The sequence below is a fragment of the Sciurus vulgaris genome, assembly GCF_902686455.1.
Source record: "Sciurus vulgaris genome assembly, chromosome: 15".
NCBI lineage: Eukaryota > Metazoa > Chordata > Mammalia > Rodentia > Sciuridae > Sciurus > Sciurus vulgaris.
In genome coordinates, this window is record NC_136476.1 from 45,662,938 (window position 1) to 45,690,190 (window position 27,253).

Sequence of the window (27,253 nt, forward strand, 5' to 3'; positions counted from 1 at the left end):
CCTTAGAGGCTGGGATTATATGTGTACACTGCTGTACCTTTATTTTTAAGGTGCACTTCTGTTGGCAGCCTACAGTTGGATCTTGATTTTTATACAATCTATCTCAGACTCAAGTTTTTAATTGACAAAAATTAAATACATTATGATGTACAATATGTAGATCCCACATATATGTGAGATTATTTGGCATTAATTTATTTTAATTGTAATGTTTAGAACACTTATAAGTAAAATCTCTTAAAATAATTGTGTTTAAGTAAAAATAAATGTTGAGTTTATAACATAAGGAGAGGTAGAATGTGAGGCCACTACAGTACAAAGAAAGAAAGAAGTATACCACTGTAAAGATGTTTTTCTTTCATATTTTTTGTTCATTAAAATTGTACATAATGGTGGGATTATTACATAATCATACATGCTCAAAATTTAACAATATAATTTGCCAGTATCATTCCCTGATATTGCCCTTTTCCCTCCCCTTCTTCCTCCCCCTGATTCCTTTATTCTGCTATACTGATCTTCCTTCAAATTTCATGAGTCCCCCCATCCTTCTTTTGCTTTTTCCTCTCTAGCTTCCACATGACAGAAAACATACAACCCTTGACCTTCTGAGTTTGGCTTATTTCACTTAGCATAATGTTTTCAAGTTCCATCCATTTTCCTGCCAATGACATAATTTCATTCTTATGATTGAATAAAATTCCTGTGTGCATATATACCAGCACTGCATGAAGCTTTGGTTTCTTCTCTGAAAATTTTACAGATAAAATGTCAGGTTTTATTTATTTTTATTTTTTGCAGGGTGGAAATACTGGGAATTGAACCCTCAGGTGCTTTTCCACTGGGCTACATCCCCAGAACTTTGTACTTTTTGTTTTAAGACAAGGTCTCACTAAGTTGTTAAGGTTGGCCTTGAACTTGTTATCTTTCTGCTTGGGCCTACTTAGATGCAGGAATTACAAATCAGTTTGTGCTTGGTAAATCAGTTTTGTTTTAAAGAAATCTTTCAACCCAACTGCTATATTTATAGATGAAATTTTTTCCTTGGAGTGAAAATGTTAATCCTATTTTTTGCTTTCCAAATTAAAGAGTTCAGATTAATTGTATTTTTACCTTGGATACCTATACCAAATGCCTGGACTTAGTGACTTTGGGTAATATTAGTATCATTATAACAGCAAACTTTAAAAAGTTTATCTAAATACTATTTTACATTTGAAACATGTAACTGAAAAATCAAAATGCAATCCTGGAAGTTAAACAAAACACTTTTTTATTTTTTAAACATAAGATTGCAGTACCATACAGTACCTTTAAATATATTTTCTTTGCAAATAGAAAATTAAGAAAGATAGCTTAGATTCAACATGACTGTCAGCCAAACTAGAAGCTAATCAGTCTTCCGATATCATAACAGTGTTTTTTCTTGAACAATAACTGAAAGAGACAAAATTTCAAAGATATTTTATTCAAAACTCTCCAACTAGGAGAAGAGATACATAACAATGTTTACACATGCTTTAATAACTTATTTCACTGTACATCTTACATTCTACACAACAATATAATAAACCAGCAAAAGAAAATAAGTCAGTACTTAAACAGGAATCTACCATATAAAAGCACTGAGTACACATGGGACACTAAAAGATGGTATCTACAAAAATTATCGTGACAGAGCTACGTGTAGTATATCCATATTGTTCAGTGTATAAGATGTCTACCTCTTTCTGACTCATCATGCAAAAGCTATTATGACCTTGCAGAATAGAATATACCTTTTTCATTAAATTTTGTAAGTGGGAGCAGAAAAGCTCTATCAATTTTATACCTGTCATCTAAATATATTTTCCCTTTCAAATCACTTCCAGTTTTAAATAAAATAATGTTGTGTTTAATATACTCATATGTTAACACTTTTCTAGAACAGAATTATATTAATTATTTTATAGCCAAACACATTTAGGAAAGTAAAGAAATAGACCACTTAGTTCTGACAAAGTAGCACCTAGAAAAATATCACTTCAGTGAAGTTTCTCCCACTGCCCTTATGTGATTCAAGCAGCAAGGCAACAACTTCAAAAATGTGGGCAGAAATAAAAGGAGGAAGACGACAAAAACTGTTTTCTGTTCTCTAAAGATCTTATTAGTTAGTGCATTCTCTAACAAACCTGGAGTCATCATGACTGCCAAACCAGGTACATGGTAGGGTCTGTAGGAGGGAAATACAATGGAAATGACTGACGAGTAGAATCTGAACTTTTTCCAAGTAATTATATTTTCCAAGAGGGGGGAAAAAGGCACAGGAGGTGCACATTTCTATTTGGCTTGAAAATAATGAAAATTAAATTAAAAGTTGACAACAACCACTAAAACAATTCAGTTCCTATATTTTTGTGGACAGAGTTCAACCTTATAGGATATTGACAACAACAATAAACAAACAAAAACCATACTGAGTTTACCATAATCAGGGATTGCACATAAGTGCTTGACATTTTTATATGGACTGAATCTAAGGACTACTACAAAGTACGATCTAATAATTAATTTCAATAGTTGCTGATTATTGAGATCAATATCTTCTTCCTAAAAACCTATATTCAAGCTAATTTCCTTTCTGTGGAACTGAAAAATTTAAATGCTCTAAATTTGTGGATGATTGCAAAAGTCTTACAAGAAATCCTACATACCAACAAACACTAAACAATGTAAAGCCAATTACTATATTTGCAAAAGCTAACTCAGATTTTACTTTGATACATGTAAACCATGAATCATAAGTTTAAAAGAAAAACAGTAGTTGTGGTCAAATTTATGTATTATTTTAATATCTTTAAAAGACAGCAATAATATTTATTATAATTGTAAACAGAAAAGGGAACATCTAGGAAGAGAGACATTCAATGTAATGATGCACCTGACAACCCCTACAGACCTCTTGTGGCAACTGTAGTGTAACTAACTTTAACTGCAATGCTGAGTAGGACTCTAGAGGTATAAACCTGGGGGAATGATGCTTCCCACACCATGAAACTACTTCAACAGCAACTGTGATTGTGATGAAATATACTTAATAAATCACACCTTTAAAAAGTCATTAGAACATCTCGTTCTTGTACACTAGTGTAGAAAGGTCTTCCAAAGATAAAAGAATGTAGGCCTGGTTTAATTTTCTCAGCTAGAGCCATTATTATGTTAAGATCGCCCTCTGCTGTTAAATCAAGGTCTATCTTCAGGTTCCGAAGAGATTTAAAGGGCTTTTTCCCCTTTTGCCTACAAATAATAAGAAACAAAGCAAAACAAAACAAGCAAACATTAAAACACAGAAAATATCAAAAGGGAACAAAAAAAGTTTTAACACACAAATTTTCTTGTGTACAGGACTGTTACTCACGTATCATCTTCTATGTATTTTATTAGTGTCAAGGCTTTTCTGTGAAGGACAAGCAGAAACTGTGCAAGGAAAGTACTCCTGAGAGATAAACCAGGTTTCAAATGAAAGACCTGCAGAAAAATGAAGCATTTTAACACAGATCCCTACCATTCTGTGTATACAGCATACCTCCGTGACAGTGTCGACAGTTACCTGGCAGAGAATGCAGATTAGAGCCATTTCCACTGATGCCCTCCAACAGACAGGAGTGTAGTGGCAGCACTGGTCTGAAAGCAATCTGAGTTTTTTGAATTTCCTATTTTATCCATTTTGATACACTCAAATTCTGCATTCTATATCAAAATATATCCATGACCATTTATTTTATTATGAAAAATCATTATATAAGTTATTTCATATTGTATTATAAAAATTTTTCTAATCAAATCTTAAAATTGAAGCTCCCACAGGTTGGGCCATGCTTAGTCTATGGTTTTGAAATACATATCTATACTCTAACGTGGGTGGGAGTATATGTGCTTATGTAGGGGTAGAGTGGAAGGGTTTTCATTTCAGCTTGAGAAACATGGAAATTGCATGACTACAAATTATCCTTGAACTTTGCAATATTTCACACACTACACAGACCTGAATTCAAAATTTCCAGTTAACATAAGGATCTCATTATTTCAAAGTAACATCTACAAGTTTCTTGGCCTGATCCCCAGAATAAACATTACAACAAAGTGTTATTATGTAAGAAATAAGTCCCAGGTAATCTATCATTTTCTTCAAAAGTATAACTAAGTAGATTTTTTTTTTAAATGAGACAATAGAAATGTTATCATTTATATAGAAGTATACCAAGTTTTAAGAACATTTTTGGATCAATTAAGGCAAATAAACAACCTCCCTTCCCTCAAAAAACAAAACAAACAAACAAACAAAAATACCCAAAACCCCTTGAGTGAGGCTAGTACTTGAAATTAAAATATTTATTTTAAGTTGGAATGCTGAATCTTTAATTGTTAATGTACAGGCTACTCCCTACTAATAATTCAAAAGAAAAAATTATTAATAATAAAGATTTTAAAAGATCATAAAATAGGCACTACAAAAAGACAAGGACTTAATTCCATGATGCTTTAAATATATAGCACAAGCACCATATGATATGTTTTAAAAGAAAACATTTCATCATTCTGACAATGGCTGGTTCCATGTTTACCTGATCCAGGAAGGCTTTTACTAGAGTGTCTCTGTGTAAGACATCCTGGAAAATATTCCTATGAAGAAAAGAAAAAGGTCCAAATGTTGAAATGACTATTTAAGACTTTCTACAACCTCTCACTCCAGTTAATAAGTTAAATTCATATAAAAGGGATATCATGCATAAATATATGTCAGAGTATAGATATACATATTTGGAGATAGAAAATATATTTCCAGGGGCTAGAGGGGAGTTCAGTGGGATAATGTGTGCTTAGCACGCATGGGGCCCTGAGTTCAATCCCTAACACCAAAAATGAATAGATAAAAATAAATAAATAAAATAAAAAAATACACAAGTAGATTAAAACTCAAGGATATATTTGCACATTATTGGTGTTTATCAGGCTAACATATTAATTATTTTCTCTAAAGAGTATTCTCACACCATGGAACTACTTCAACAGCAATCATGATTGTGATGAAATATATACAATATACCAGGAAGGGTATGTATATATCTATTAATCTATTTCAGACCTCTCATCTTACCCACAAAACAAAAAAAGTCTTAGACAATTAATAAATATAATTACTAATTCTTACAATCTCACAAACATACACACAAAAATACCAGCAGCAAAAATAAACACTAATACTATCACCAAAAACTAAAACAAACCAGTGACAAAATCTAAGAAACATTTGAGTGGGATCAAAGAATAAACCCAGTTGATAATGGGCAACATAACCTCTGGGTTTGAATCAAGAGGCCACAATTTGCAAATAAAAAGCCAGCAACCTAAGAAAGTGTTATCTACCCTGGCCATGGCCAATGAAATTATTTGTGCCTAACGGAGTACCTAGGACATACCAGATGCTAAAACAAACAAAAGACTGTTTTCTTCCCAGGCCTCACCACCTTTTGTCTTTTTTCTCTTCCATCTTCCCTCGGCTATATTCAGGTCAGAGAGGTAATATAACATTCAATAAACCAAGTGATTTTTTAAATGAAAGACTGAAAATAGTAGAGATCATCATACTACTAAATGGAGGGACACAAAAGAAGACAGGTGGCACAGAGTAAGTAAGAAAGTAACTCAAGTTTCTTAATTTAGGAGATGAGTGAAACTATACAGCAGGAACTGAGAAGGGAAAATCATGATTTCATGACTACTGGCTGGGGATTGACAGCACCACTTCTCAAGCTTTGAGGAAAGGTTATGACTATTGAAACCCAGTGTTCTGGTTTTGTTTCATTGAATGAATACCTTGATCATATAAGAATTATATGAAGCAAAGTACTGGAAAGAATATTTCCAGTGACTGAATTTTAATATATTGGCAATGACTAAAATTATTTTAAAGTTAACATGAGGTAGAATGCTTGCCTAGCATGTGCAGGTCACTTGGTTGGATTCAGCAGAGCAGGAAAAAAGAAAGAAGAAAACAAAACAAAACAAAACAGCCCCCAAAACTTAGAAAAAGTGGATAATATTGTTTAAAACAAACCAAATGGTAAAATGAATCTATGACAAAATTTACACATAATCTTGTGATTAAAACTATTTCTGACAATTTTATGTTCAAAACATTTACTTGTAAATAAAATTTTAAATTTATGACATTATTATTCCATGTTCAGCAAAACAAGAATAGCTGGCTTAAACATATCTACAAAACAAAATGAAAACACTAAATGGTTGCAAACTCATTCTAAAGTTCACTAAACTCTCTTAATGGAGCTCCTATGTAGTCAATCAACTGAAAAAGAAAAAATCTTCTAAACCCTTTAGAAAATGAAGATTAATTTTGAGAACGTCTATACCCGTACCCAAACTATGAATAACGTGAAAACTCAGTGACATGGAGTTCCATTTTGCCAATGCTTTTTTCTGAAGCAATTCCTCTAAAACTTTCTAAGTAGCTAATCAGAACACTGGAGACCTGAGAAAGATGACCCTAATTAAGTCATCTTTATACACCTAGAGACATGTGTTGCTGGGGATCCCTTGGATACGATGTTCCTTTTCTGTGCTTTCAGTCAACATTTTACTGTGGCTATTGGTGTACATGATTCTGCTGCCTCAGCTCAAAATTTTCCTTATGAACACTGCACAGGGCTGCTCCATCCAATTTTACTGCTGCTTTATACATTTAAATTTGGATTATTATAGTTAAGGTTTTTTTGAATATATTCTATGTGTCAGCACTATTTCAAGCACTTTTAATTGATTCAAAAGAACAGTAATAGTATACAATTCTTTTTCTAACTTCAAAACACCATTTAAGTATTTCTTTAAGTTTTATAACTGTGGATTTATCATGATGTTTTTTCTTTCACTGATGCACAACCAATATTTAATTATCATCATTATTCTTTTTAGTGCACTGATCACACTTTGAGGTAAGAAATGACTAAGGCAAATAAAAAAATATAAAATATATTACATGTAATATAAAACACAAAATAAAAGAACGCTATATTAATATATTTTAACAGTTCTGCTGTATTTTACATTTATGTACAAGAAAAAAAAGACTTAGAATTATTTTATATAATGATCCTGTTCAGATTGTTATACACTAAACTATAAGCAGTGCAGGGTCTGGGAGGCTGTCTGATGGACTACTATTAACCATACTGTTTACTACAGGGTCTAAGAACTCAGTATCTATGTGTAAGTAAGTATTTAAATGTTTCTTTTAAGTGCTAATTTTCACTTATTTTAGGGGAAACACAAAATTTTAAAAACGGAATTTTAGAAAAACAGTTGATTAAATATTTTGAAGAATCATTATGCTAGTGATATTTCTTTCCTTTAGAACATAATGTGTTTGTTTTTACTCATAAAAGATATAATTAATAGTTTGCTAAAGTCAAAAGGCAGAGCATTACATACAAATCAGGAGTGAAGCTCTCGTCTGTGTAGATGATGGTATCCTGTGCCATGTCTTCTTCTGAAGTAGCTCTCCAGAATGCCGTCAGTTCCGATCTCATGTATCTACGCTGATTATAAATGTGTTCGTGACAGGGTGGCATCTGCTTCACAGTGTTGACATCCACATCAATATGTGTGGTGGGATATGGCGCATACATGACTTGTCGGAAGGGCAGTACAAAGCTTCCAGTTGAATCCTGTCAAAAGGAAAAAAGAACTTAACTGTCTTATGTGCTAAATGATATGAAGTTTTGTTTTTTTTTTTTTTTAATTGAAACCACTGGCTTTGATTTTATTCTAAGAAATTTATCATGACTGCACCATACCTTACAGACCGAAGTGTTCATTATAATATCAGCTTTAACAGCAAAAACATGAGAAACATTCTTAAGCATACAAAAGTGATTTAATAAATTTAAAAATGCATTTACTATTTAACAGATAAAAATAAAATTACTGAAAAGTTTGCGTTGAAACTGGAAGAGGTTTTCAAAGTATTGTGGAAAAAGCAGGTTAGAACATGCAGAGTATAATCCAATGGGGACAGGTTGAAGAAACAAGAAACAACATACAGAATTAAAAAAAAAAAAAAAAAAAGACTAGAAAGCTATCTGCGAAATAACAACTGTGGTTATTTACAGTTGGGCATGGTGGTGTATGCCGGTAATCCCAGTGACTGAGGAGGCTGAGGCAGAAGGACCATGAGTTCAAAGCCTGTCTGAGCAACTTAGTAAAGCCCTAAGCAACTTAGCAAGACCCTGCCTCAGGATAAAAAAGAAAAAGAGCTGGGGATGTGGCTCAGTGTTTAAGTGCATCTGGGTTTAATCCCTGGTATCAAAATAACAATTAAAAAAAATCAGTTTTTTGCTGATTGTGTAATTACAATTGATGTTTTTTCTTGATTATTCTATGTTATTTTGAAATCTAAATGAACATGTACTTTTAAAGTAAAACACTTCTTTCTAGGTACAGTCAGGTAGCCAGTTACCACATAAGGAATACCTACTGAGTATGATATACTCTGTTATGAAAAGGACACAGAGGCTAATTACATTTTTTCACTCTAATAATGCTGCAGTAATCATTTTAAAATAATGTCAATGTATTTTCTGGAAGGCTACATAATTTAGATTTACATAATTTAGATTTAGAGAACTCCTGGAATAGTTTTTCACTAAATCATAGTTTCAAGTTTTCCACTAAGCTTCTGGTATAGGTCTCTTTCAGGACAAAAATTATGTAATGAAATGAGAGACTGCTGAGGAAATAATTGTATTAAGCCCTTTACATTATGCCTTTAATAGGAAGAAGTACTGATTTTCAAATTTGTAAAATTTAAATTAGAAACTTTTTTTTTTGTGGTACTGGGAATTGAACTCAGGGGAACTCAACTACCACATCCCCTGCCCTATTTTGTATTTTATTTAGAGACAGGGTAGCATCTCACTTTTGCTGGGGCTGGCTTTGAACTCTCAATCCTCCTGTCTCAGCCTCCTGAGTTACTGGGATTACAGGTGTGCGCCACTGTGTCTGGCAGAAACATGTTTCTTTTAGTTTATTTAAATACTACTGTTCTGAGTGCAGAGCAGGCACATTACTGTGCTGAATAAATAACTTACAAAGCTGAATTAATATTTACAAAATTTTACTGTTTCATTTTTTAATTTTTAACTGACACACAGTAAGTGTACATATTTATGGGGTATGACATTTCAATACATGTGTATAATGTGTAAAGATCTGATCATGATAGCATATCCATCACCTAGACATTTATCATTTCCTTTTGTTACGGATGTTCAAAATACTCTCTACAAGCTATTCTGAAATAAACAATTGATTGTTGAATCAATTCACAGTTATCTTAACATTCTATAGGGCATTAGAAGTTACTCCTCCTATCCAACTGCATCCCTATACTCATTAACCATCTTCTCTCCATTTCCTCTCCCCGACACCTTTCCCAAGTTCTGATAACCATTACTCTATACTTCTATGAGATCAACTTTTTAGCTTTTACATGTATGTGAGAACATGTATTATTTATCTTCCTGTGCCTAACTTATCTCACATAATAATGTCTTTCACAGTTTTATCCATGTTATAGCAAATAACAGAATTTCATTTTTAATGACTGAATAACATTTCATTATATATATCTACCATTTTCTTTCTCCATCCATCAGTGAATATGTAGAATGATTCCATACTCTGGCTGTTGTGAATAGTACTACAAGAAATACACCTATGAAGTTTTTTTTTGAAATGTGGATTTCATTTTCACTGAGTACATATTCAATAGTAGGATTGCTAGATTAGATGGCAATTCTATTTCTAGTTTTCTGAGGAATCACCACGCTGTTTTCCATAATGGAGTGCTAATCTGTGTTCTCACTACATATGAAAGATCTCCTTTCTCTATTTTTTGACGTTTTAACTGGGGCTAAAATGGTATCTCATTGTCATTTTAATTTGCATTTCCCTGGTGATAATTTTGAGCATTATTTCATTTATTTATTGGCTATCTGTATATGAGAAATGTCTATTCAGGTAATTTTAAATCTAATTACTTTTTTAAAAAATTGCTATTGTTTGAGTTCCTTATGCATTCTGTATATTAATTCCTCATCCAATGAATAGTTTGCAAGTATTTTCTCCTGTTCCACAGTTTGTCTCTTCCCTCTGTTGATTGTCTCCTTTATTGAGTCAAAGCATTTTGGTTTGAGATAATCTCGTCATTTTGAATTGATTTTATACAGGTTAAGAGACAGTAGTCTAGTTTTATTCTTCTGTATATGGATATCCAGCTTCCCAGTGCCATTCATTAAAGAGAATTTCTTTCCTCTAATGTATGTATTTGTTTCTTTTCGCAAAGCTGAATTGGCTGTAAATATTTCTGGGTTCTCTATTTTGTTTCATTGGTTTATGTATGTTTTTATGCCAGTACAATGCTGTCTTACTTGCTATTATTTTGTAATATGATAAGAAGTCAGGTAATATGCCACTAACTTTGTTTTTTTTTTTTTTCCTTAAGAATGCTTTGGCTATTTAGGATCTTTTGTGGCTCCATATAAATTTTAGGAGTGTTTTCTTTGATTTCTGTGAAGGATATCATTGATATTTCGAGATGAAATGCATTGATTCTGTAGATTGCTTTGGGTGGTAAGAACATTTTAAGATTTTAATTCTAGTTCATAAACACTGGATATCTTTCCATTTTTTTGTAATCATTTTCAACTTCTTTCATCTGTGTTTTATAATTTTCATTACAGAGCTTATATTATTCCTAGATATATATGTTTTTGTAGTTATTGTGAATAAGTTTTTTCTTCTTGATTTCTTTCTCATGAATTTTGTTATTGGTATATCAATCAGTACTATTTGTATGTTAACTTTTTTATCTGCGACCTTACTGAACTTGTTTATCAGTTCTAACACTTTATTTTGATGAGGTTTTCAGGTGTTTTAATATATAAAATCAAGTCATCAATAAACAGGGGTAATCTGACCTCCTCCTTTCTTATTTGGGTGTCTTTTATGTTTTTCTCTTACCTTCTTGCTCTAGCTAAGATGTCCAATACCACACTGGATAGGAGTGGTGAAAGTGTACATCCTTACCTTGTTCCTATTCTCAGTTGAAATGATTTCAAGTTATCCCTAATCAGTCTGATTGGTTGTAGGTTTGCCATGTACAGCCTTTCTTGGATTGAGGTATGTTCCTTCCATACGTAAGTTTTTAAGGGTTTGTGCAATATTTTTTAACATTTTAATACTTGTTTTTCTTCCATTTTGCTATATCTACATCCTTAAGAGAGCATTTACTATGAAAGAAAAACACAACCATAAGGAAAGCTATTTCTTCATTTCTTTGACTATAACTGAGATACAATAATAAATTCAATAAAGTGAACAATTGCTTTCCCCTTAATTATTGAAAATAATTATCAATTTACCTTTATATGTTTTGGTCCCTGAAAAGTAAACTCAGTTAAATGAATATAAAACTTTTTCTAATATATATAGAAATACATATTTTTCATATGTGTATGTGAATATACATATGAATTACTGAAATAATTTTTAAAGATGCTTTGAATTTTTTCAATAAATTTCACAAGTAAATACAAAAGGATAACACAAAAATTCAAATCTGCTTAGTAAAAAGAAATATTTAGAGATGCAACCTAATTTGAGCATATATTTTTAAAAAATTCCTGAGGCTAGACACATACCTACAGGAGACTATCTGGCAAATAAAAGATATTCCATGGTGTTGCACTGATGATTCCAATTGTAAATCCTTAAGAAATACACTCTATGCTCAGAACCATGTAAAGGAAGTCAGTTCCTGGGCATTAAATAAAATACTTATTTTTACAAAGAGTCTTAAAAATTAGTTTTAAAAACTGGTTTTACTTGTGATAAATGGAAAGTTACCTTAAGCAGGCCTTGTACAAAGAGACCTGACTCATATTTAAATGATGATTCTGCTTCACATAATCTGGAGCATTTTCTCTCTGCTGGAGTCAGAAAAAGGCATAATGTTCTCACTATCTAGAAAAGAAAAGATTTGAGCATTAAAATATGAAGTAAAAAGACCACTGGTTTGCTTATGAAAAAGATTTTTAAAATTAAAAATTTTAATTGTTATTGTCAATAAAATATAAATCCTGAGCAATAAGTATTCTTTAGTCAACTGGAACAGTCCCCAGGATACAACACTTATTGCTTACAAAAGGTGATTTTTGTGACCAATTGAGTTCAAGAAATGCTTGGTATATTAACTGTATGGTATCTCGAAACCTGTAACTTTTTTTTGGTGTGTGTGGGGGTGTTCCAAGGATTGAACCCAGAGTCACCTAACAACTGAGCAACATCTCCAGCCCCTTTTTAAAATTTTTTTTTTTTTTTTTTTTTTTTTTTTTAAATTTTGAGACAGGGTATTGATAAATTGCTTAGGGCCTTGCTAAGTTGCAAAGGCTGGTTTTGATTGCCATCTTCTTGCCTCAGCCTCCCCAGCTTCTGGAATTATAGGTATGCACTACCATGCCCAGCAAAACCTGTAATATTTGAATACAAATTGTGACTCTCCAGGTGAAAAATATAATACGTACCATTTCTCATACTATTTGACTTATTTGTATTAGGTCATTAATTTCAGTGGGAATTAACGACCCAATACAATAATTGGTTATATTTCCACCCAACAATAATTATTTTTCAATCATGTAAATAACTTTGGGGAAAAAACTAAGTGCATTTAAATTAGTCCAAACTATAACTTCTGTTGTAATAGTTCTACAAGTAAATCCCATTATAATGAACATCAAGGAATATCCAAATTCCTCCACAGAAAGAGAATTCATTCTATTAAATTTGACTTAATATAAGCATGCTATTGGTGGGGGTTCAGAAAACACTGATTCTAACACCATCTGACCTATAACACAACTAGAAAAAATAAAAATGAGTCTTATAACTGTTGGAATTCTGACTAGAGTGATAATTTTAAAGCACTGGCTTTTAACTAGAGCAGAAGCACTGTTTCTGTCAAATTAAAAAGACAAAAGGCAAGTTATTCAACCTTAAAAGGATAAAGGATAAGAAAAATTTTTCATAAACACAGCCCCAACCACGGAGCCTTCCTCCTTTCATAATGCAGACCGAGAAGTACTTCTAAAGAACTCTAAGGCTTTGGGGGTACAAATGGAAAGCTACCTTTTTGGGGCAACAGAAATAAGATTACTAGTCCCTAGATGAAATACAATGAGAGAAGAATATTAATCTCTCATAAATGGTTGCGTGAGATTAATTTTGGAAAATTAAGGCTCATGTGAACATGGAATAACAAATTAAACAAAACAAATAATGAATAGCTTTGTAAAACAAATAGTCACCCCCCCAACATATCTCCTGTGTAAAATGTTGTTAAAAAGAAATTAGGTTTGCTTAAATTGATAGACATATGCACTTATCTCTGGATTCTTTCTAATTTCTAATAATGGTCACTGAAGAAAAGTGCAAAATATCTTAATTTACTGACTAATGCTTAGAAGTATAACTATTCACTAATTATTTACTCAACGCACTGAAGGAAGTGGTCAAAATACTATTGAGTAAAGTACAACCTCCACTGACCATCTAGAAGTAATAGCTACCTAAAAGGGACAAAAACCAAGGTAGTGAAATCAAGATGATCAAACACACTTCCTTAGAACTAGTACCAAAAGTACATTTTATCTTATTAAAGATAAAATTGGGAAATAGAAGGCATTTTTAAAGCTGTCTGATTTTAAAATATTCTCAAAACCCTTTATACACAACTGAGATTGGTGTTTATGGGTTATCAAAATGAAGGTGACAACTGAATTCCTATTCAAACAGTTTATTTCAAATTCATTTTTGCCATAGGGAGTCACAGTAATTTGCTAAGGTTCTAACTTCTTATACTATGAGATCATTTAAATTGTAACTTGACATTTAAATGAAAATCCATGATGGGTTAGTAGTATTAAAAATTCAGATCACAGACTGTGTTATAAAAGGAATTACCTTATTTACTTTCTCTGCACTGCTGCCTACTACGACAGAGCAGCCACAGGTTTGCAAGTGTGAACTGATGGCACTGTAGATCAATAAAGAAAACAGATTTAAAACACTGGCTATAAAACATCTTCATAAACTTAAAAAAAAAAAAAAACAGTAAGTGAGCTTCAAATAACACAGAACAGCTTTACATGATAAACACCAGTGCTATAAGTACAATGCTACCTTTTATTTGTATAAAACTTTCCATTTTCTAGGGGCCTTTCACAGAGATTTTATCACTTGAATATTAAGATGACCCAGTTAGTAAAATATCATTTTATACCTGAAGAAACTTATACGTAGAGGGGTTAAAGTCAAATGATATTAAAATAACATATGAAAGGCTGACACTAGTATATTTAGTACTAAAGGGCTTATGATTCAAGCCATTAAGACTTTTTTAGGTTAAACATGCCTGATATTTCATCATGAGCCTAAAGGAAAAGGATGTAAACATAAAAGTGAATACTTTATTCTTTCACTTCTCATTTTTAAAAACAAAAGTTCATGATTACCTGCAAATGTAAGAAACTAAATTAAAATAGAAGATGAGATAATACACCTAAGCACTTGGTGTTAGGGACTAACACATAGGCACCCAATAAATAGTGGCCATTACTATTATTTTCCTTAGAAGAAATACACATAGAAAATGTGAACTATTGGCTCTTAAGTAATTTTATGTGCCAGGTAAGTGCTTTAAATGATTTATTTGTTTGATGCTCACCATAAACCTAGAAAGTAAGTACTATTATTATTTCCATTTTACAGATGAGGAAATGGAGGCGCAGACACTTCAGGCGGCTTGTCCAAGGTCATACAGCAGTAATTCAGGCAGTCTGGCTTGAAAGTCACACTCTTAAACACTGAACTTAAACAGTTGGATGAAAAAGATCAGTACAAATATGGGTAATTTCCATTTTGAGGCCTAAATTACTTAACACTATCTAAGATACAACCTAATTTAAGGGTCCTTGGTTTTAACTTTACTAAGAAGTAAAACAAGAAACCAGAACAAAAGAACCAAGCTCTCTTGTCTGGCACTATCGAAACTCAGCATCTTTAAACAGTAAAAGGAGTAATAGCAGATATATCATAACAAGTGAAAAAGTACCACATGGGTAAGTGATAGCTCAAATATGTAATGTTGTCCTTAAATAGTCTGGGGAAGTAGGTATCATTATTTTCTTCCTTCCAAATTTTGTCATAGGTGAGCATAAGATTTGTATCTGCTTCATTCAGCATTTGGGAAATAAAACAAAATTCTTACTTGAGAAGAAAGCCTTCATGACAACTGTCACCAATATCATCATCATTGAGTACTGTATCAGCTATCTGAAATGCACCCAAAAAATGAACAAATGAGTGAATTAGTCTGGGTTTAACAGTATTGAAAAAACACTTTTATACCTAAGTTTTAAAAGTCTAGGTTCAATATAACACACTGTCCTCATTTTTGGGCATCATGAACACCCATAAAACAATCTCTGAACTACCATAACCTTTCAAAGAACAAATGTGAAAGCTAGTCAGTCAGGTTAAGCAAAACTTTTTACAACACAGCTTCCTCTTCTGAGCTGTCAGAATCAAGAAACCAAACTCAATGACAAAGTCAGAAAGCAGTAAGAATACTTTCCAAAGATTTCTATACATGCATAGTATATAATTTAACATGTTTTCAATAAATGATTAAGGAAACTAAATTAGTGAATGTAAGTAAACGTCCACTGACAGTCATTATTTTGCATACTGCTTTGTTCAAAAAAGCACTGCATTAAATAATGTTTCTATAAAATCTGGAATTTTCTCACTTTCAGGAAATAGAAAAGTGTTGAAATAACTAAATTTAATTTTGTCATGACTATTAGTGATAAAAAATATTATTAAAACACATAACAGAATAATTCAGGAGAACTGATAAGTGTTACCATTGCCCCCATAAGAACTTACATCTATTTCTTCAGGAACACTGTGAGATTTCATAGATGAAAGCAGTTCCATTACAGGAATGACTTCCCCAGTAAGCATTGGAATAATACTTTGACCCTGCATAATAAAGTAAAATGAAGAGAAGATAATCACATACTAGAGGAAAAGATGGGCAACAAACAATTAAAATGAATGCAAAGAATAACAGCCTTTGATGGAACGCTTAGTAACTTGTTCAAACATAGACCTAAACAATCTACTATAAAATATTTCTAAAGAATTTTCATGCTATTTAAGCTCATATTTATTCTTTCAGGAATAATTTTCTTTAGTAAGCATGGAATCTCTGGTTTAGCATTTTCTATTACATGAAACACACAACTGTGGCAAATTTAGAAAAAATCCCCTTTGAAATTTAACTGAGATATAAAAACTTTGTTAAAGGCCATCAATAAATTTTCAATTTAAAAGTGAAGAAAGTCAAACTTAAAAAGACTTTGAAACCCATACCAAATAAATCACTGGTAAAGTTTCAATAAATAGTCAACCTCTACATACAAAATAGGGTATAATCTATCCAAAGACAAATCAAAATCATCACAAATATTTAAAAAGTCTATTAAGAGAAGAGGTTCCTTGAGAGATCTTTCAAGGTGGTACTACTGTTTATTATGTTGCAAAATATAATTTTGGAATTTGTATTTTCTGGAATAAAGCTTACAGCACAAATGTAAAGTGTCTCAAATAAGGGTGATTCTTCATTTGCTCACTACCACACACCCATTCTGTTTTACAACCAATGTAAATATGTAAAATTTTAGAGATGCAGATAAAATTGTTGAATCTCCATCAATTTTTAGCTAGACACACTGAACTTCCATCCTTGTTAAGTGATTTCAGACAATAGCTATGAACGTGACAGTTATGAACATCCAAAATCAGCACTAACTAAAGTTGCTTCAGACTACTCTGTCATCCCCAAGAAGGATTTTTGTTCAACATAAGGCTGGTGAAAGCATATAATGTGAGACATGCAAGGACTCATTTATAAGACAACTCTGCCTTTTCAGAAAGAACAATTTCAGGAAAATATTTTCCCTTACTTTAGGCTTAGATAACATTTTGGACAAGGAAATTCAGACATTTATGATCACACTAAATAAATGGACAGTCTAATGCTCAACAACAAAAATACTACAAGGCTGGATATAGAAGAGGCTCTTTAAAAAAAAAAAATATATATATATATATACATATACACACACACACACATATCCCCCAGGTTTCTTTTCCTCCTTGTACTTCTCTAATTTGAACTTCTGAGTTTCCTCTTTAAATTTCCAATTTGTCCTAAATATCCTTTCCTCCAGAAGGGTAAGATAACAGTTTTAAGAAAAACCCTTAAGAGAGGCAGAAATTCATTAATCATGGCAAAAATTCATTAATCAAGGTTTCTGGTTTGAAATAACAAAATCCCACTAAACACAGAATTTTATTTGATCCTAAATTTCCTTATCTTGAGATAATTCTACTTAATTACTCCATATGTATCAGGTTAGAGGCTGGTGAACCCACTAAAAGTGGAATTTTATTTGGTCCTAAATTTCCTTATCTTAATTCTCCTTAATTACCCCATAAATATGAAGCTGGAAATTGGTGAATCACCCCATTCCTGGGGACTTGCTTACTGACCAGCAAGCAAGTAAAGGCTAGGTTTCTCTAGATAAAGGTAAACCTTTTCTTAAAAGTCTCAGCCTTTTCCCCAGAATTACGTCACCTGGCTTGGAAGGTTGTTCACAGAAGTACAAAGATAGTAATTTTGTAAAGTTATTTTATAGGGTTTAGTACTTTCTTTGTTAATGTCTCTGTACTTTCACAAGATTTTTTTTTCTTTTTTTTGCAGGCCTTATACCTGCTAGACAAGTGCTCTTCTACTGAGCCACAGCCCTGGAAGCCACAGCCCTATGAGTATTTAGAAAAATTGTTTTTTAAAGCATCATTCCGTCTTAGTCATGCTAAGGAGAACCAGAGCAAAGGCAACGTAGCCATGCTTAAAAGACTGGAATTTTACAAGAAGGAACCACAAGGGAGGGTGGCATGCCAGGGCAATAGTAGTAAAGTTAAGAACCTTTTCTCCACTGGAGATTCCCTCCAAGAGAACTTCTTAACTCCACAATGAAATGGACTGTATTTAATTTCTATAAGGGAAGTCATCCTTTTGAAGTCATGCTTCTCAAACTCTTAGCATCTATTCCCCAAGATACACATGGTACCTCTACCTAAGGAATCAATGTTACTAATGACTGAATGGTAAGAAGCTAAAAAATATCACTGGAAAATTTCAACATTAAAACAAACAGCTATGTCCTGGAATAAAACGTAAGCTGCATTAGTTTTAATGGTACATCATAAAACTAAAGAAATACTGTACTTAAAGTTGTGTTGCACCCCTGAACGCCCCACTCCTCATCTTTCAGTTACTTCTATACAAATATCTGAGAAACAATACCTCAAAGAAAATCACATATACATTTAAAAAATTTTTGTATGGACAAGTTTTCAAAAAAAGGAAGCAAAATAGTAATCTGTAGATGTAATTATCATTTCTCTTTATTTAATTCTTCAGACATAAGATATATAAATTTTTCATTCCATTTATTTTATATTCCTCCATGAAGATTCTGTTCATTTTCAGGCTCACTCTGTCAGACTAACAATGTTATCAAGGCCTTAAAAATAGCCATTACCTTCTACGAACATATGCTATGGGAATAATGATATCTGACAGCATGTAATCTGCATTTTACCTGATCTTCCATTCTCTCTGTGCCTTCTAAGACAATCTTCTGGATGTTTTCTTGCCTTTCCTAAGCAAAAGAAAATTTATTTTAAAAAAAGCCACAGTATTTGGACAATTCTTTATTTTTTCAATGTACATGTTCTGTGTAATTTATAGAGAATATATTTTCTAGAGGGAGCTAAAGGAAGAGAGGTAGGAAATGAACTCAACAAACTCATGCTCTCATAGACCATATAAAACAAAATCAACATATTCTTGATTTTGAAGTGAGAAAAGAAATATAAATTTAGTAGAAAACAGTCAAGGTTATGTCTATAGTTTCAAAAAGGAACATGATGAAGCATTTTTCAAGTGAAACAAGATCAAATTGAATATGAGGAATATAGTACAAGTTGATTGGAAATGTTTTTCATAAATGTGAGAAATGAGATGAGTCTACAAAGAGTAAACATCTATTCTTTAAAGGTGCCATTTTTCCTTACAATCAGTTAGAAGCCTTATAAAATTAATAGTACCTTAATAAGACTTTCGGGTTAGTATTAAATTGAAAAGTAGGAAGGAGAATTAAATTTGTTGTGTCAATATGCCCAAAGTATATTGAAATATAAATATCATTACATATTAGACTATAGGGCTTGGAGAAAAACAATAATTTCATCTATCTTAACCTGCAAAATTAAACCTAGAAATGGTACAACTTTCTCATTTTATAAATTTGGGAACTTGGCAAGTTAAAGGGACAAAAGGCTACCTGGAAGATAGTTTATGAAACAAATGTTCTGAACTATTATAATACACATTACATTAAGTGCAAGACCGTGTCAAGCAATGAAAGAAAAATAAAAATGTTTAGAGTGAAAGGCTTCCAAGACAAATCTAAACTCTAAAAAGTTTTTTCTCTAAGCTTTAGCTTTTTGTTTGTAATAGAGTTACAAACAAATGAAAGAAATGAAAGAAAAATAAAAATATTTAGAGTCAAAGGCTCCCAAGACAAATCTAAACTCTAAAAAGTTTTTTCTCTAAGCTTTAGCTTTTTGTTTATAATAGAGTTACCACCTCCTACTTTCCATGGTTATTGTGAAGACTATAAACATTAAACTAGATTTATCTATATCTAATGGGGTAGACATAAAATAATGGCTATTGGCAGATGTTAACTGCACATAATTTCTAAAAATTAAATATTTCTGAAAATAAACTCTAAATGGCTGTTAGCATGATTAACGAGTTGAGAAACCACTCACCTTATGCATCCATATCCTTCCTTTCCGAATAATATGTGTTAATCTATCAACACACACTCTGTGGAGTGGGAGGTAGAAACTAAGCTCTGTCTGTGGAAGTATAATTGATAGTCCATAAGTACTTCGATCTCCATTCCAGTTTCCATCAAAGATTAATGAAACAATAATTACTCCTTTTTCAGATAAGACAAAAAACTTTACATCTATAGCCCCACTCTCTGCATTTCGAAGAATTTCTCCATTTAGGGTGTGGTTGGCAAGGAAAGTTATTTCTCCATCGCTGAGAAGTACCTGGTCTGTCTTTGGGGCCCAAATGTGCCTTACTCTAGGACCAAGAATGTTGTCCCAGTAAGCAAAGGTAGCTGCTAGTAAAGGTGATTCACCACTTAAAGCAATCTCGGTCTTGGCAACAGCTGGAGAAGGTGGTGGACAGAGAGTCGACATCACTGCATCCCAAATATTACATTATCCAAACGTTCCAGAGATATCTAGATAAGGGCATACAAAAAAATGATTAGGTTCAGCAATTTTAAAGATATTCATCCAAACCCCCAAAGGGACAAAAGTTATAACTGAAGCTCATACAACAGACCCCCAATGTTCCCAAATATTTAGTCTATGTGTGATTCTAGTATGATTGGATATTTGGTTCTTAACCACTAACTAAAAAGGAGCAAAATGAGAAGGGGAAGTCTCAGCTAAACATGGTGACACTTCTTCTTGAGGGTTGAACTGTGTTCCCACAAAAGATATGTTCAAACCCTCCTTATTTATGTTAATGTGACCTTACTTGGAAATAGGTGTAATTAAGTGAAGATGAGGTCATATTAGATTAGAATGGGTCCTAATTCAGTGAGCACCTAAGGGAAGAGAGTGATTGGGAGATACGCAGACACAAAGGGAAGACAGCCATGTGAAGACCAGAAGGTAGAAACTGGAATGATGCAACAACAAGCCTAGGAATGCCAAGGACTACAGGTAACACCACAAGTGGAAGTGCAAGGAAGGAGGTTTCCCTAGAGCCCGTAGGATCATGCTCCTGCTGATATTGGACTTCCAGCCTCCAGAACCCTGAGAGAATAGATGGTTGCTGCTATAAGTTACCTACTTTCTGGTGCTCTGTTACAGTAGTCCTAGAAAAGTAATACCACATCTGACAGCAAAAATATCTTAAATCTACTAAAAAGTCTAAAAAAAAATTTTTTTTATAAGATGACAAAACCACACATCTGAAGTCATAACAACAACAGAAATGATTAAAAAGTCCTGTTATCCTTGACAGACTCTCTGGGAATGAGGGTACTAAAGCTCAGTTCTGGTATTTAAAATGCCACTTAAACATGAAAACAAAGATAATTACACTTAATACATTAGTCAAGAAAATGGTATAGCACTTTACCATTGTGAAGAGAGTTCTATACTAAGTGGTTAAAATAAATGCTTTAGTTATTAGGACAGGTAGAGAACAAAAGGGATGAATGAAGTCTGTTCAAAGCTTTCAGTCTGCTGAGGAAACAGACATAGAGAAGTGCAAACAAGCTTGAGGCCAAGCTAGAACCCAGGGCTCAACTCGTATATTTTGATCCACTGAAAGATATCACTCTGAAAGGGTACATTCCATGTAATATTAGTGTAAACCTAACCACTCTTGCAAGTACTATAATTGAAGACTTGTGATCAAAAGACTAAAAGTGAAAATCATTAGGACAATTTCATTTATATAAATCTAAAAGTATGGACTCTATTATCATAATGTAATGGAGAGCAGCTACAGGTGAATGCTGATATACCTGTATGATGGCTTTGGAGCTAACATTTGATCTGTAACAAAAACATGTTGAATTAAACCATTTTTCATAAAGTAATTTTACCCATATCTTGTCAAAAGAGTTCAGTCTTATGAAAAGCGGTGACTTCTATTTTTAGAGCATGAGGTGAATATTTTTATCATATCATGAAAAGGCATAAAAAGTGTGGCAAAATACTTAATGGTAAAATGTGTGCAGAAATAGCTAACAAAAAGACAGTATTTACATGTGTATTTTTAATTTCAAAACTTCATTTAGGTAATGTTTGCTTTTCAGTGTATGTCAATTTAGTAAGACTTAAAAAGGGCACAGTGGTTATGAGCTCTACAGCTTGTTTAAAACATCTACTGTTCTGAATACAACTTAAACAGTCAGTTTACAATGATGAAACAACAACGTAATTTGAATTGGAACTGTAATGACGCTATTGCTGTCACCATTAACAACAGCCAACCAGAAGCTGAGGTGATAAATTAAGAAAACACACAACCATAAAATCATACTGCAAACTATTTCTCTTTTATTCTCTTTTTGGATAAAAAGGTGAATAATCAAAAAGGCAGCATTACAACTCAAATTATTATATTGAAAATAAAACAATTTCCTAAAGAGAACTGAGTGCTACAGAAAAATGATTGAAAGTTGAGAAAACCTTTTATTTGATTGTGAGAATTAAATTACTATTGAGCACTAATTACATTCAGTCTCATCCCCAGTATAAGAAAGAAAATGAAGGGTAAGGATCATGTTGAATTGCTTAGCTTTAAATGTTGACAAAAGAAATATAGTCGTTGCCTCTTATCCCAGGGGGGATACCTTCCAACTGGATGCCTAAAATACAGATAGCACCTCTCTATATATACTGAGTTTTCCCTCCACATACATACCTATGATAAAGTCTAACTTATGAATTAGGCACAGAGGGAATTAACAATAATAATAAAATAGAATTATAACAATATAATAAGTTATATGAATGTTGTCTCTGAATATATTTTTGCTGAACTGTGCTCACCTTCTTCTTCCTATGATAGTGGGAGATGATACAATGACTTATAATGAGATGAAGAGGGGTGAATGACATAGGTGCTGTGACTTAGCTTTAGGCTACTACAGACCTTCTGATGATACATCAGGAGAAAGACATCTGCTTCAGGTGACCCTGGATCACTGAATCATGACAACATTGATGTTACCTGTCAGTAGCAGACAACTTTGATGGTTGAAGATATTCCAAGTTGAAGGGCAAAATCTTTTGGAAGAACATTTAGTCAGAAGATGTTGCCTCTTTCTAACTCACGGGGTTGCTGCAGAGGTTTTAATCCTTTGGGTGACTTTAATGCTGTTCTATCTGAAGATTTTGTCCTTTAATGCCAGTGCAATTTGAAATACTTCAGCAAATTTCGGTAATGTTCACATTGCTAGTTGTTAGTTTCATCTTCCTCTTTCTCTGTAGATTACTAAATAAGTTCTTCTAATTCCTCATTTTCAAAACTTCCCGATGGTTTTCAATGTTCTTCTACTTCTTCAGCAAGCATTTTGGCAAATCCTCCACCAACTTGTCTTGCAGCCTCTCCAGTAATTTTTGTACATTGCAGTAAATGGCTTGATGCCACTTGTTTCAGAATACCTGCTAATGCCTTTGGGTAAGTTCAATGCTTTCTGGTGCAACGTGCTGCCATCAATCAGAACACATTTTGTCTGTCATCCAACCACAAATTTAATGTGTTTTCCATCTTAACTAAGTATCACACACACTGTGGCTGTAACTTTCATAATTTGAGGCAACTGGCAAGGCTAGCATAGTATTTTTTCCTTCCTCACAATTTCACAAAAATAAGATTCATTTTTACCATAGATCTTACTAATGTCAACATAGAAGGTTTTTTCCTTTCCTTATTAAGAACTTTTACCTTTTCCCTTAAAGGAAGAACTTTATGGCTTTTTCTTTGGCATATCCAAATTGCCAGCATCCCTACTCCTGTTTTTTGGGCCAACATTAAGTAAAATAAGGGTTATTTGAACATAAGCACTGCAACACTGTGACATCCTCTCTGATAACCAAGATGGCTACCACGTGACTAACAGGTAGGCAGTATATACAGTGTGTGGATACACTGGACTGATGAAGGACAATTGGATAAAGAGTTGAATCATATACTGGGTGGAACAGAGTAGAAAGGTGCAAGACTTCATCAGGCTACTCAAAATGGCATGCAGTAAAATTTTTCATTTATTATTTTTGAACTAAAGTTGAATGTAGTAACTGAAATCATGGAAAAGGTGGGACTACTATAACCTAAGAAATGAAATGTCACAGACAAGTATAATTAGAAGAGTTGCAAAAATAAATTTTTTCTTGAAATCATTTTTGATTAGGAAACTCCAGTACAAATGTGGCAAAAATTCAGCTCAAAACCAAAAGGTTTTTATCTATATATATCTTATGTACATGGAGTGTTGGCTACTCCAGAAGGTTATCTATCATTAGCCATATAGTCTTTTTAGGGAAGTCAGGATCCGAATTGGGTGAGATGGGAGATTTGCCACTCCTATAAACAAAGCACAGGTTTTTTTTTTTTTAATATTTTGTTTTCTTTTAAATATTTTGTTTTAGTTGTAGGTGGACACACCTTTATTTTTATGTGGTGCTGAGGACTGAACCCAGGGCCTCATGCATGCTAGGGGAGCACTCTACCACTGAGCCAAAAGCCCAGCCCCCAATACTTTCTAAAAATAATCCAACATATGCAAACATGATATTAATTAGCACTCATTAAATCTGTCAGCACATTGGTAAATTTGAGCTTTGCTTCTTAAATCTTTGTTAAAAATTGGCTCTTTCTTTCTTGGTTGACTGGTCCACTGCCACTGTGAAAGAGAATTCTTCCATCATAAGGCTCTCACTTCCAATAACATGCTTTCTGTTTATTTCTCCCAGGCCCAAGAGAAGCAGGGTCCTAAACCAGCCCACCTTCCAAAACAGGGGTGCCTGGGATCACTTTGTGGACAGTGAATTGCCTAAAACACTTTCTAAATTTTTAATATGAGGCAAGACTCAGAGACGAAGTTTCTAATATCACTATCTAGCCATCTCTCACAGATTCAAATTTCTCAGATTAACAGGTAGGCTAATCTACCGTCCCTTAGAACTAACACAGTCAAATAGATATTTTTATCACTTTCTGAAGTTGAATGTAATTGTTTCCTGGAAGGGGTAAATACTGGCTTGGTTCACAATCAAGAAGACAGTCTGCAATTTTTCTCATTTTTGTTTCATAAAGAGCAGAGTCATCTTGAGGCAGTTTCCAACAAATTCAGTCTTCTTAAAGTGGCAAGAGCCTGGCAGAGGTACTGGTTAACAGTGCTTGTGTAACACCATCATTCTATAGTCTCTCCCCCCAAATCCATGGTTTTACTTTCTAAGGTTTCAGGTATCTGTGGTCAAACTTGATCCAAAAATATTAAATAAAAATATCCAAAAAAACAATTTGTAAGTTTTAAGTAGCACACCATTCTAAGTAATGTGATGGAATCTCACACTGTCTGCTTCAAGGATGTGAATCATCCTTCTGTGCTGTGTATTCATACACACACATATTCATATGTATATTCATATATACTAACTGCCCATTAGTCATTCAGTAGTTCTCTTGGCTATCACAAGACTGTCTAGGTATCAAAGAGATGGGTTCATATAACCCTTATTTTACTTAATAAAGTTGAAAGTACAATAAGATATTTTTAGAGAGAACATTCATATAACTTTTATTACAGTATTTAGTTATAATTGTTCTATTTTATTATTAATCTCTTGGGTCCATTTAAACTTTATCATAAGTCTGTATATAAAGGAGAAAACAGTATACACAGTGTTCTATATTACATATAGGTATAATCTGTGGTTTTACCTATATGTGGAAACCTTCTTAAGTACACCTTAAAGATAACTACCCTGTATTTCAAGTATCCTGGTTCCATATAATTAATACCCCATGTCATAGTCTTGTTTTCTGTGACGCTTCTAGATTATGTTAAAAGCTTCCCAAAGTATGCTGAAGATCCTAATAGTCTTTTCTAAGACCCTTTTTGAACCGTCTGTACAAAGCAAAAGTAATGCCTGATTGTGTACTCTTGCTCTGCATCACTGGTGATAGACAGGAACAGAACGAACACACTGGTGATGGGCAGGAACAGAATGAACAGGAATTTATTCACATAAGCCTAACAATCTGGGAATCTGAAAGGCAGACTTCCCTCCTGTTCCTGAATACAAGTCCTGGTGGAATTCACCATGATTAGAGAGACCCGGTGTGGACGCAGAGATGTAATCAGTGCACTTCTTTCTGGAACAGATTACCATCAACTAAGTGATGCCTGACTCACAATGGTCACTTCCTTTAATAAATGTATGCAATCTCGGAGCTGTGAAGCAACCAGCCATGTCTCAAAGCACGGGAGTACACTCTGCCTAGCACAGCTGCCTATATTTGCAAGACAGCACTCCTCAGAAACTTCTACTGACAATCCGTAGGCGAGCAGTAGTAGGTTCACACCCCATGGCACCCCGCGCTGCCTCCTCTCCGACAGAAGCCCTCTCAGGCTCGCCCGACTCAGTGCGGAGAGGCCGCGCGCACTCCGGCTTTCCGGAGGAAAGCTTCGAGCCCGCAGCGGCAGCGCCGTCGGAGGTTCCCCTGGGTCCCGGGATGAGGCCGGCTCGCGGCCTGCGGGCGGAAAGCCGGGAGAGGCCCGAACCCATCCTGTCTTCCCGGCGCTGCTGCCGCCGCCGGGGGCGGGATGTGGGCAGCTCCACTACGCGTGGCTGGAAAGCCCGAGGACGGCTTTCGGTGGGGGAAGAGAGTGAGTCGAGCCCTGGGAGAAAACCCGCAGTCGCCCCTGCGCCGAACCGGCAGACTGACCCCAAACTACCGGTCGAGGGCTCGTCAACTCCTCACTCACCTACTCGCCGCCGCCAGCGCCTCCGCCACAGCCGCGGGCGCAAGGACCGCAACCGCAGCACCGCCCCCGACCCGCCCCCGGCCCGCCCCTCGGGCGTCCTAGTGCTCCCGTCCCGCCCCACGCTGCCCTTCCCGTTTAGTTTTCTTCTGGTTAATATTTATCGGCTCTTTTCTTGTTGGCTCTGTGAGAATACTGTGAGAAAGCAAGTGGAGGGCAGGAAGGGCGGGAAAACAAAAACACACACCACCTGCTCTAGCTAGACCCGCCCCTAGAGAGGAGGAATAGGGCAGCAGGCGTGGCTGACGCGCCAAGCGCCATCTTTCACGTGGGCGGAACATGTCCCTGCCTGACGCACGCCCATTTCCTAGTGGGACACCGTAGGACCCTCCTTGACGTTT

At 34.1% G+C, this 27,253-nt stretch overlaps 1 protein-coding gene across 4 annotated transcripts; it reads right to left on the minus strand.

The window, feature by feature from the left end:
* Positions 1–1,252: 1,252 nt before the first annotated feature.
* On the minus strand, positions 1,253–26,948 carry C9orf72 (C9orf72-SMCR8 complex subunit). Of its 4 annotated transcripts, none has more exons than XM_079111968.1 (11): positions 26,856–26,948; positions 20,089–20,576; positions 18,852–18,911; positions 16,066–16,161; positions 15,386–15,450; positions 14,080–14,152; positions 11,965–12,081; positions 7,489–7,724; positions 4,605–4,662; positions 3,398–3,507; positions 1,253–3,276 (listed from the first exon to the last, which is right to left on the minus strand). In XM_079111968.1, exons 2-11 carry the CDS (start codon positions 20,530–20,532, stop codon positions 3,090–3,092), a joined length of 1,446 nt encoding a protein of 481 aa, XP_078968094.1. In that variant the 5' UTR covers positions 20,533–20,576; positions 26,856–26,948; the 3' UTR covers positions 1,253–3,089. The 4 variants fall into 4 exon arrangements, with proteins under 4 accessions (XP_078968094.1, XP_078968095.1, XP_078968096.1 ...); XM_079111969.1 differs by having other exon boundaries at positions 26,816–26,878; XM_079111970.1 differs by lacking the exon at positions 26,856–26,948 and adding an exon at positions 22,912–26,764.
* Between the last annotated feature and the right edge of the window lie 305 nt (positions 26,949–27,253).

Coding starts and splice junctions, on each gene's coding strand:
- C9orf72 (XM_079111968.1), bottom strand. CDS start 20,532: ATGTCGACTCTCTGTCCACCACCTTCTCCAGCTGTTGCCAAGACCGAG. Junction 15,451..16,065: donor GTGTTCCTGAAGAAATAGAT/GTAAGTTCTTAT, acceptor GGTGCATTTCAG/ATAGCTGATACAGTACTCAA. Junction 3,277..3,397: donor AAATACATAGAAGATGATAC/GTGAGTAACAGT, acceptor TATTATTTGTAG/GCAAAAGGGGAAAAAGCCCT.